We start from the raw sequence: 11826 nt of genomic DNA on the forward strand, positions 1-11826 counted from the left end.
GAAATGTTTGTATCTTCACGCCTTCCCGGACGGGACCCGAGCGGAACCGGACCGGCCGCGGAAACAGCTGAGCTCCGAGGGGAACGTCCGGGTCAGACGCCGCCGCCGCCGCCGCCATCTTCACTCACAGTTGTAGTTCATCACCTCGGTGCACGTTTGTGAACGGTGTGTTTTTTTTCTTCTTCAGTTCATGAACAGCGTCCGTCTGTGGGACTTCATCGAGGAGCGCGAGCAGCGGCCGACCCCGCCCCTGCCGTCCATCGATGATGACATCACGGAGCTCAGGGAGCTCTTCATGCAGATGTCGGGCCCGAGCCACGACGGGCCGGAGACCCCGCCCGCCGCGGACGCATAGAGAGAGGCCTGATCGGACCGCGTCCTCCGGTCTCCATGGCAACCGGCGATGTCTGTGGACCAGTCATTGAAATATTAAATCATGTGATCAATCTACAGCTCTCCACTGTGTCTCAGTCTGGAAAAATAATTCCATTGTGTCCATTAGTTGGAAAATTGATCATCAATATATTGTTGACATTTTATTTATTGTGTACATAAGAAAATACAGACAGTGTGACGTCATCTGGTGGTGGTGTGTTGACTTTCTGACGGTGTTTGTGCCTCATCGTTTGGGTTGAATGTGATAAATATATCACTCTTTACTCCCAGAGAAACAGCTGATAATTAGATTCTGTTGTCTTTGTCCAGTGAATGTTCAGATTCCAGCAGCAGTAGAGAACCAGTGTTCGGTTGGTGAGTGAAGCAGATCAAGCAGCCACGTTGTTCCAGTGTCTGTTTATCAATATTATGATTTTATTTCAGTAGAACAGCTTCTCTTAAAGGTTCAACAAAAACCAACCATCCAGAATCATTCAGTCACGAAAAATGAATGGAAAGTGTTTTTGGCAGAGTACTCACATACTTTACTGCAGTAAAACTACCAATACAGCAAAGTACAAATACTCCGTTACAAGTAAAAGTCCTGCATGAAAAATCCTCCTGCAGTAAAAGTACAAAAGTATTATGAGCTTGATGTAGTTAAAGTATTGCAGTAAAAGTACATAAGTATTATGAGCTTGATGTAGTTAAAGTATTGCAGTAAAAGTAGTGGTTTGGTCCCTCTGACTGATATATTATTATATATGACATCATTAGATTATTAATAGTGAAGCATCAGTGTTAGAGCAGCATGTTACTGTTGTAGCTGCTGGAGGTGGAGCTAGTTTACACTACTTTATATACAGTTAGCTAGTTTAGTCCAGTGGTTCCCAACCTAGGGGTGGGGCCCCTCCAAAGGGTCAGCAGATAAATCTGAGGGGTGGTGAGATGATTAATGGGAGAGGAAAGAAGAAAAAACAAAGTTCTGATACACAAATCTGTTTTCAGTTTTTGGACTTTTTCTCTAATCTTTGATTTTTGCTGAAATATTGGATCATTTGAACATTTATTGAAATGAAAGCATGTGAGAAGTTTAGAGGGAAAAATCACTATTTGGTGGAGCTGTTAACAACTCATAGACATGTGAAATGTGACCCCGACTACACACTGCTTTTTGTAAGACGTCAAAAGCCAAAAAGGTTGGAAACCACTGGTTTCATCTTTAACAATGTGTTGTATTTTAAAAGCTTGTTATATTATCCATTGTGTCAAATCTTCATCTGAAAAGTAACTAAAGCTGTCAAATAAATGTAGTGGAGTAGAAAGTACAATATTTCCCTCTGAAATGTAGAAAGTAGCATCACATGGAAATACTCAAGTAAAGTACAAGTACCTCAACATTATATTTAAGTACAGTAATGAGTATGTGTACTAGGGATGTGGGTCAACAAAAACCAACCATCCAGAATCATTTGGTCATGAAAAATGAATGGGAAGTGTTTTTGGTGGTGCCTCATGATTCTGGGGGGGGGGGGGGGGGGGGTCGCTCTGCTGCCACTACATCACAGTCTGACAGTTGAGTAACGACAGCAGAGTGACCGTCCCATTACTGCTGATGGATCACCAACCCGCCTGTTGATCTCACGCTGCATCTGAGCCTCGTTCATGAACAAGACGTTGAGGTTCCTGAACTCCCGACACAAAGGAACAGTTTTCCAGAAGATAAGCAGACGTGTCAGCGCAGTCGTCTCTGATCTGAGACTCCAGTTAGAGACCCGGTGTGGGGACCTCCTTCATAAGGTAGTTTATTCATGAACACTTATTGTAACACTTTAATTTTCTAAAAGTAAAAGTGTCATAAAAACAAAAACAGGATTTTTAAGCCTCTTTCCACTTTTATTGGAATACAAATACAAATACTGGGATCTCTGCACATCCCTCGTACATTTACTCAAGTTCTGTACTGATGCTACTTTATGAAGTTTATAGACTTATAAACAAAGTTCAGGAACCAAAGACCACGCCTTGTATGCAACCCATTTCCACACCACAGGGTATTTAGACACACCATATCCTCTCCTCTCCCCTTTGCCTCAGCTTGCAAGTACCCTGTGACACACCAGCATCTAAACTAAAAAACTTTCTTACTCACATCATGGACCTCGAACTGCTCCTCAACGCTTCGGACGAGGACTTGCTTGACGTCCCGGAGACATCCCCCGGTGTTCGATCTTTCCGACAGCCTCACCTGCGCTCCTCGGTTTCCCTCATCCTGGCCTCTCTATTTGTATCTATATTTGTTTAGGTAGCAAAATTATTTGTATTTGTGTTTGAATAAAAGTGGAAAGAGGCTTAAAAGTCCTGTTTTTGTTTTTTGATTACACTTATTATTTTAGAAAATTAGAGATGAAAATGAAAGTGATGTCCAAATTAAGAAATGTGCGTCATGTAGCAGGTGGATGTGACTCCCCTCATTGAGACCTGCTGATAGACATAACAGCAGAGCAGAGGAGAGATACTGAGATAGTGATGTAACCGACCTGCTCGCTGGTATTTAATGTGTTTTGTTTTATTTATTTTTCCCAAAAACAAATAATTTAAAAAATATTTGTATGAAACAAATATTCGGAAAAAACCCACTATTTGTGCTTTGCCGAATAACGTACTTGTATTCGGGCACACCCCTAACGTGAGTGTGACAAACTGTCACTTCTTTTATGGAGCAGTATATAGCTGCTTCTGTTAGCCAACATTTAGCTTGTTGTAGCAGCCCTGAAGGACTCTTTATATATCCATTGAAGGACTGTTAAGGACTGTTGTTAAGCTAACGGGAGGATGGATCTGGACTGTGCAGTGCAGCAGCTGCAGGATGCCGCCGCGGAGGCTGGTGAGAGAAACAGCCGGAGAAACAACCAGGAGAGTAAGCTTGTTTGTCATTGTTGTTAGTGATATCAGACTGGTTAACCAGCAGCCACAAAGTTCTGTTAACTAACAAACAAGATGACCAACAGCTACAAATGGATGTTATGACATGAATACTTTATCTCCATGATAGAAAGAAGAAGACATCAGATAACGTGAGTCAGATACAGCTTCTCTCTCTGTCTCTTTGGTTGCTAATTTCATCTCTGATAGTTACATGTATCTGTGTGGCTGTTATGTGAATTTATCTACTTAACAAGAATGCAGCAGAGATATACATATAATGTTTTGTGGGTAGTTTGCTTGTTGAAGTCACAGTGAGCTGTATGGACTCACTCATTCATGTGGAATTGATCCAGTTTTTAATTGAGTGGTTGTTCAGTCACCTGTTGATGTTGTGTGATTAGTGAATGAGTGCAGGTGGTCTGGCTGCTTGTTGTGACAATTTCTTCAGTTTGTTTTAAGCTGAGTCATATATTGAATAACTAGCTTAAAGTAACTTGAATAATAAGTGTTAACATGTCAACTTTGTAGACATTATATACAAACTTTGTATGAAGTTTGGTGTTATTATCATTTATTTTATAGTAATTATAGGTCTTATATTTATAATTCAGTAGTGGAGATGACCTATGAAGGGAAGCAAAAAAGGAGTGAGGGTGACAGTTTAGTGATAAAGTGCTGTAGAAAAATACCATCAAAACTGTTGGTTTTCCTCCTGTCCTCCCCAGTTTTTTGAGTCACCAGCCGCCACTGTCACAAAAACACACACACACTATTTCCCATCTATGACCTTCATCCAGCAGTGAATAATATTCCCAGGAAGCTGAAGCCCCAGCAGTCTGCCTCTGTTTCAGACTTCACATGTGCCGACTAGATTAAATCTCAGTAGTTTATTTTTTTTTAACCCGCCATGCCAAACTTAAAATTCTGGGAGAACCCCAAAGTCCTGGTTTGTTCGTTGGCATTAAAAGATATATAAAATTAGAAGATTGTTAGCAAACATCAGGATCATGTGACACAGTGTGGGAGGATCAGGTACTATATAGCACCTGTGTGTCACGTGGCCTTGCAGAGTTAATTACACCTCAGATATACCATTGTTGGTATCACAAGACTTAAAGGATATTTCTGGCAATTTTCTATATTTTTCTTCATGTTTGGATCCAAACCAACAATGAACTGATCTACTAATAAGTATTGTGTGTGTATCAAAGCCTGATATATCTTATTAAAAACACGTCAGTGAGTCACACCACTGCACTGGGTGACATGTTCCTTCATCATGAAGAGTTTGGTCACGTTAGTTTGTTTAGAAACGGCTCCAAAGACTAATAACAGCATCATGTTTTCAGTCTCAGGAGAGTAGTTTCATGCTCGGGCCTTAAAAATCATTGCATGAGAAATAAAACACTTACATGAGGCAGAATTTGTTGTTATTAATATCGACAGATATCATCAGACGTCTGACAGATCCGTGATGGACTGAATAAGAATATAAAACCATAACAATGTAAAGTTTGAGAAAATCAGCTGCAAAGTTTTTTCTCAGTTTACTTTTTGAAATGATCTGAAACCCATTAGATCATTTTCGGAGTCATTTCATTTAAATATCCAAAACATATCAGTGCTTTTTATTGATCTTATTTATTGTTGTTGGCTCTCTTGTTTATTTTTATTTCACTTTGATTCACTGTTTTTATCTTTGAGCAGCTTTTGTTTAATATATAGCTGATGTCATGTTACTGTGAGGTTTTATTAGTGGTGCTACATCTGTGTTGGTACCAGTGTTGTCATGTTTTTCATGTCTCTTTTTAAAAACCAGTAGAATAACAGTGGAGATGAGTTTGGTTTCTTGTGTATTTTTTCCATTTGAGATGCAGACAGCTGACAGAGCTTCATTACATCATCATCATCTTCTCTTTGTGCTCTTCCCATGAAAGTTATGTTGACATGATGATGTGATCTCAAAGCAGCGCGACGGATCGTATTCATCATATTTATCATCTGTTCCTTTAATAAGCTCCACCTCTTACAGGATATCATGTGACACAAAGCAGGAAACAGGTTCTTACTGTTCAGCTTCACTGGAAGGAGGCAGACAGACGGTAAGATTTACCTTCATTACAAAACTGTGATTTAAACTGAGAGAGGACAGTTACAGCAGGAAGCACTGAAGACCTGAAGTAGTGAAATAGTTCAACTTCAACCTGCTGCTGACTGAAAAAACACGAGTCAAAGTGACTGAGAAACTTTCAACAGCAGGAAACACAACTGACTTCCTCTTTTAACGTCTCGTCCGCTGTGTTTTACTTTTAAATGAAACACACTCTGTTTTAGTCTGTACAGGCTGTAAAAGAGGCTTTTTGTGTGTACTGTTGGGTACAGCCTTTATAATCTGATGCTCTGTTGGTTGAGCATGTTGATAGACAGTGTTTTACTGTTATTGACTTTGTGATGCAGAACGTTGCGAAGTCGTCGCTCGTTTTTCAGTTTGTCTGTTTGTTCTTTTTTTCTTCTTCTAACTTTTCATAAGTCAGTTTTTCTGGGAAAAGATGGCCCACCCAAAATACACTTTCTGCCTACATCACTGCTATGTGAACCTTAAGTTCCTGCACAATAAAAGCTTGCTCTGTACTGTACAGATAGAATCAGATAAAACCTGTTAGTCATTAATCTTTAGAGGAGTTGGTAGGTGTATCTTTGAACTTTTAAATGAAACACACTCTGTTTTACATGTGAAGCAACAGCATTTATCAGAAGAGGTCTGACAAAGCTCCGCCCCTCAGCTGACTCATCTGAGACAAAGCAGGAAACAGTTTATTCTTCGTCTCTAAAGAGACACACAGACTGAAAAACAGACGATCAGATTCACCTTCAGACCAAACTAACAGCTTCCTCTGAGTGAGAACAGCTACAGGAGAGAAAAGTGAAAACTAGAACTCTGCTGCTTCAACCTGCTGACTCTCCACACACTGAATGTGAGTTTGACTAAAAACTGGAGTCAAAGTGAAAGTAAATGTCAGTGAGGTTAGTAGAGGAGGGAGGGGAGACAAAATGGCTTCCAGATCAGAGGAGGATCTCCGCTGTCCGGTCTGTCAGGACGTCTTTAGAGATCCTGTTGTTCTGTCATGTAGCCACAGCTTCTGTAAAGACTGTCTGAAGAGCTGGTGGAGACAGAAACAAACACGTCAGTGTCCAGTTTGTAAGAGAAGATCTTCAAAGGAACAACCACCTTGTAACCTGGTGTTAAAGAACCTGTGTGAGTCCTTCTTACAGGACAGAGATCAGAGAGCTTCAGAGGCTCTCTGCAGTCTGCACTCTGAGAAACTCAAACTCTTCTGTCTGGACCATCAGCAGCCAGTGTGTCTCGTCTGCAGAGATTCAGAAAAACACACCAACCACAGATTCAGACCCGTCGATGAAGCTGCACGACAACACAAGAAGAAACTTGAGGAAACTCTGGAGCCTTTAAAGAAGAAGTTAAAGGTTTGTGAAGAAGTTAAAGTGAAGTTTGATCAAACAGCAGAACACATTAAGGTCCAGGCCCGACACACAGAGAGGCAGATTAAGGAGCAGTTTAAGAAGCTTCACCAGTTTCTAGAAGAGGAAGAGGAGGCCAGGATGGCTGCTCTGAGGGAGGAAGAGGAGCAGAAGAGTCAGATGATGAAGGAGAAGATGGAGGCTCTGAGCAGAGAGATAGCAGCTCTTTCACACACAGTCAGAGCCACAGAGGAGGAGCTGAGAGCTGAAGACGTCTCATTCCTGCACAACTACAAGGCTGCAGTGGAAAGAGTCCAGCGCTGCCCCCTGCTGGATGATCCACAGCTGCTCTCAGGAGCTCTGATAGACCAGGCCAAACACCTGGGCAACCTGACCTTCAACATCTGGAACAACATGAAGGAGATGGTCTCCTACACTCCTGTCATTCTGGATCCAAACACTGCTGGTCCATATCTCATCCTGTCTGATGATCTGACCAGTGTGAGACGAGGAGAGAAACAGCAGCTTCCTGATAATCCAGAGAGGATTTACTTCTACTCTGTTCTGGGCTCTGAGGGCTTTAACTCAGGGACTCACAGCTGGGATGTCGAGGTTGGAGACAATACATTCTGGATACTGGGTGTGTTATCAGAGTCTGTCCAGAGGAAGGGAGGCATATGGTCTGGATTATGGAGAATAAAGTTCGATGTAGGTAAATACTCAGCATTGTCACCATCAGCTCCAGACACTGATCTCCCAGTGAAGAAGAAGTTCCAGAGGATCAGAGTGAATCTGGACTGGAACAGAGGAAATCTGTCGTTCTCTGATCTTGATACTAACAAACATATACACACCTTCACACACACTTTCACTGGCACACTGTTTCCATTCATTAACACTTGGTATAAACTCCCACTGAAGATTTCCCCACTGAAGGTCTCTGTGACAGTGAAACAGAGCAGTTAGAGACGATGATGATGATGATGATGATGATGATGATGATGATGATGATGGTTCTTATAATTACTGTAATTTATTTCTTAAAGGGAAAAGTGGCTGAATTTAACCTCTGAAGCTTCTGTCCTGCTGCTGTCTCATTATTCCAAAATATGTTCATGTTGTTTTAGTTGTTTTATTTTCTGATCTTTATAGTTTGTGTCTTCAGCCTTATTTTTAGTTTTTTATTGATACTGTATCATTTTCAATAGTTGTTAATGTTTTCTGATGTCGATGTGGATCCATGAAGACCAGCAGCCAAGAATCAATGACTGTATGTTGAAATTATAGTTTTCAAACATTAAAGGAAAAACTCACCGCTGTCAATATGAGGATTTCTTTAAACTAGATCACCTGTGTAGTAGAAATGTGCAATTATTTTTGAATTAGGTGCCCTTTGACTATAGAAAACTAAGAACAAATGTGTAGATTATTTATACTGTTCTTAGGGGGGAATCCTACAACAACCAGAATGCATTGCAGACGTCACGTCCAATCAGAATGACTCACGATGTGTTTACGTCCAGCAGAGCACCAAAGACAAAGAAAGCAGAGACAAAGTTAGTGAGCAGCAGCATAACATCTCTTTCCTGAGGCTTATTTTCATTTACAAAACGTTTTTCTCTATCGAGTCTGTTTTCAAAGGATCATAAAACAAACAGCACGCTGGAGTCACCTACGTTATGTGGATCAACTTACTGAGTGCTTCCAGTAGTTTGTTTGTGTTAGTGTTATCACAGAGAAAGTCAGCTGATGTTTGTGTGTCAGGCCACACTCTCGTCTGATTACACTGTGCTGTGCTGTGTAATCAGCACACTGATTCACTGAACTTATTTAAATAAACGTATCTATAATGATGGATCAAGTTTCTCTGTGAGCTCTCTGGTTTCACTGCGGACATACAGAGCTACTGTGGCCGTGTACATACAATCAACAGATCAATCAATAAAAACAAAGCAGTTTTCTACCTTTAAACTCCTGATACAGCCGACTGTAAAAAAACTATTAATGTCCATTATTTTGTGTTTAGTTTCTATACGGAATATGGGGGGGGGGGGGGGGGGGGGGACAGAGGAGGACGGGCTCCTGCTGTCCTCCTCAGGATGAGATCTCCTTCATCAGTTTAATGTACTTCGTTTTTTTTCATGCTAATCTGTGACACGAGGGATGTGCAGAGATCCCAGTATTTGTATTTGTATTCCAATAAAAGTGGAAAGAGGCTTAAAAATCCTGTTTTTGTTTTTATTACACTTTTACTTTTAGAAAATTAAAGTGTTACAATAAGTGTTCATGAATAAACTACCTTATGAAGGAGGTCCCCACACCGGGTCTCTAACTGGAGTCTCAGATCAGAGACGACTGCGCTGACTACTGAGATAAAACTTTACTCATCACCTCATTGCAGACAGACCTCTACCTATTTATACACCCATAACACACAGACAGCACAGCCTGGAACATGTAGAAGAACTTCAAAGATAATTATTGATTTGCACTTTTCATTTATTGTCTGTTTTTTACAGCCTGACTTTGTGAAAGGAGAAGAGGAACAACAGGTTATGGAGTCTGTTGGCAGCACTTTGCTTGTGTCAGTAGTTCAGCTTTATCTCTGTAACACATAACAACACATAACTTTAACATATTTGTATGAAACAAATATTCATATAAAACCCACTATTTGTGCTTTGCTGGATAATGTATTTGTATTTGGGCTCACCCCTAAAATGTACTTAGATATTTTCCACCTCTGCTCATCGTTACCTCGTCCTGACGATCAGAAACATATTGAACATGTTTATTGTGCATCTCCTGAGCAGCTGCTCCTTCATGCTCCTGCACATTCAGGTCCAGATTCTGAGACATTTCCAGATGTGTTTCAGCTTTTCAGCTGCTGCCTCTGTCTTCTTGTTGCTGTTGACGTGTCTGCTGAAGTCTGCGTCTCCTCTCTATTTATCCTGCGCTCTCGCTGCTGTCTGACCAATCAGGAGGCTCGCAGCTCAGGACAATAGAGCAGGTTTAAAGGCGTCAGACAGAGCAGGAGGGACGTTGTTCATCAGGCCGTATGTCAAACACATTCAGATGATATAACGTCTCTGAGCACCGCTCAACGCCTCCGTTCACAGAGGATTCATTAAAACTCAAACAACACATTTATAACTTAAAGAAAAAATATGTTTTAAACATGGACTGGAGGTTTGTAAATATAAATAATATTAGTTACATATTATATTTTATGGTAGTATATGAAACAATAAAACCTTTTGTTTGGATTATTTTTGTAAAAACTTCATTTTCTGTTCATTTGGTTCATTTCCAATCAGTTAGTTTAGAAAGTGTTTTAGTCACAGAGCAAAAATAGAAATATACGATTCTATATACACAGAAAATAAAGCTGTGGGTGCAGTGGGTGCAGTGGGATCTGTGGGAGCAGTGGGAGCTGTGGGTGCAGTGGGTGCAGTGGGATCTGTGGGAGCAGTGGGAGCAGTGGGTGCAGTGGGAGCAGTGGGATTTGTGGGAGCAGTGGGAGCTGTGGGTGCAGTGGGTGCAGTGGGATCAGTGGGAGCAGTGGGAGCTGTGGGAGCAGTGGGTGCAGTGGGTGCAGTGGGTGTAGTCGGTGCAGTGGGAGCTGTGGGTGCAGTGGGTGCAGTGGGTGCAGTGGGAGCTGTGGGTGCAGTGGGTGCAGTGGGTGCAGTGGGAGCAGTGGGAGCAGTGGGAGCACTGGTAGCAGTGGGAGCTGTGGGAGCAGTGGGTTTGTTTCTAATAAAACATATTTGCTGTTTAGTCATATGACATCATCATGACATCATTTCCAGTAGCTGCTGTCCAGGTGAGGTTTTACTAAAGGGCTCCTTACACTGTTCAGTAGACACAGCTGGTGTTCCTGAGAGGACCGGCAGCTGCTCATCTGGGAGATTTGACAGACTTGCAGATGTAAAGTGGAGGAAGCTGCTGCTGATTATAATCATCATTATTATAATTATTTCTATTATCTCGTTACATAAATGGAAAAAGTTCTGCAGACGTCTTGTAAAATAAACTTCAGTCACAATCAGAGCAGACATGATGGACTCTCTGCAGCTTCAAGTCTCTGCATGCTGAGCTTCACTTCATCGTTTGATGTTACACCGAAACAACAGAGTGAACACACTCCTGCATGTGCACGCCCTAATTAAAGCACACACACACACACACACACACACACTGATGAAACCACAACAAACAGCTTCCTGCTGCAGGAAGACAGACAGACGGAGAGATTAGGACAAACATCTGATTTATACACAACTGGACAGCAGAGTGGAAGCAGAGACACAAACAGACTGAACATCAACCGGCAGACACATAATCTGATTACAGTTATTTCCTGATCGATCACCTGCAGGGATCAATGTCTTCAAAACTCTTCACACAGTCGACACAACAGCAACAGTTCAAGATCAAACTGTGACACATTTTCATAGTTTTCACACAGAAAGCGTTCAGTGACTACAGCCTTCAAATGTCCTCAATACGTTTCTCACTCAAACACAAACAAGCAACAAACTCCTCACTTCCAAACAGTTTATGTTCAAACACTAACATGTATTCATACGGATCAGAACCACACTGAAATACATCTATATTCAACCAAAAACATGATGAAAGCTTCCTGCTGCATTTCTATGACTCGTTCCTGTAGATACACTGTAGTACGTTCTATAGAGAGCTACACATCTGACTGTATTTACACTATATACACATTTATACACTATCAACCATTAAACTACATAAACACAATATACACATTTATACACTATCAACCATTAAACTACATAAACACAATATACACATTTATACACTATCAACCATTAAACTATATAAACACAATATACACATTTATACACTATCAACCATTAAACTACATAAACACAATATACACATTTATACACTATCAACCATTAAACTACATAAACACAATATACACATTTATGCACTATCAACCATTAAACTACATAAACACAATATACACATTTATACACTATCAACCATTAAACTACATAAACACAATAT

The 11826-nt window shown here is 40.9% G+C and overlaps 2 protein-coding genes across 2 annotated transcripts; both read left to right on the forward strand.

The window, feature by feature from the left end:
- Nucleotides 1–4: 4 nt before the first annotated feature.
- LOC137180778 (E3 ubiquitin-protein ligase makorin-2-like) lies at nt 5–579 on the forward strand (the record flags this gene model as incomplete). The annotated part of the gene is made up of 2 exons (XM_067586027.1): nt 5–91; nt 188–579. Coding segments are annotated over 2 exons (255 nt in total), but the record flags the coding sequence as incomplete, so codon positions are not given.
- Nucleotides 580–6351: 5772 nt separating this feature from the next.
- On the forward strand, nt 6352–8991 carry LOC137180842 (nuclear factor 7, brain-like). The gene has a single exon (XM_067586106.1). The coding sequence runs from the start codon at nt 6355–6357 to the stop codon at nt 7744–7746; it is 1392 nt and encodes a 463-aa protein (XP_067442207.1). The 5' UTR covers nt 6352–6354; the 3' UTR covers nt 7747–8991.
- The last annotated feature ends 2835 nt before the right edge of the window (nt 8992–11826 follow it).

Source organism: Thunnus thynnus, chromosome 4, assembly GCF_963924715.1.
Source record: "Thunnus thynnus chromosome 4, fThuThy2.1, whole genome shotgun sequence".
Taxonomy (NCBI): Eukaryota; Metazoa; Chordata; class Actinopteri; order Scombriformes; family Scombridae; genus Thunnus; species Thunnus thynnus.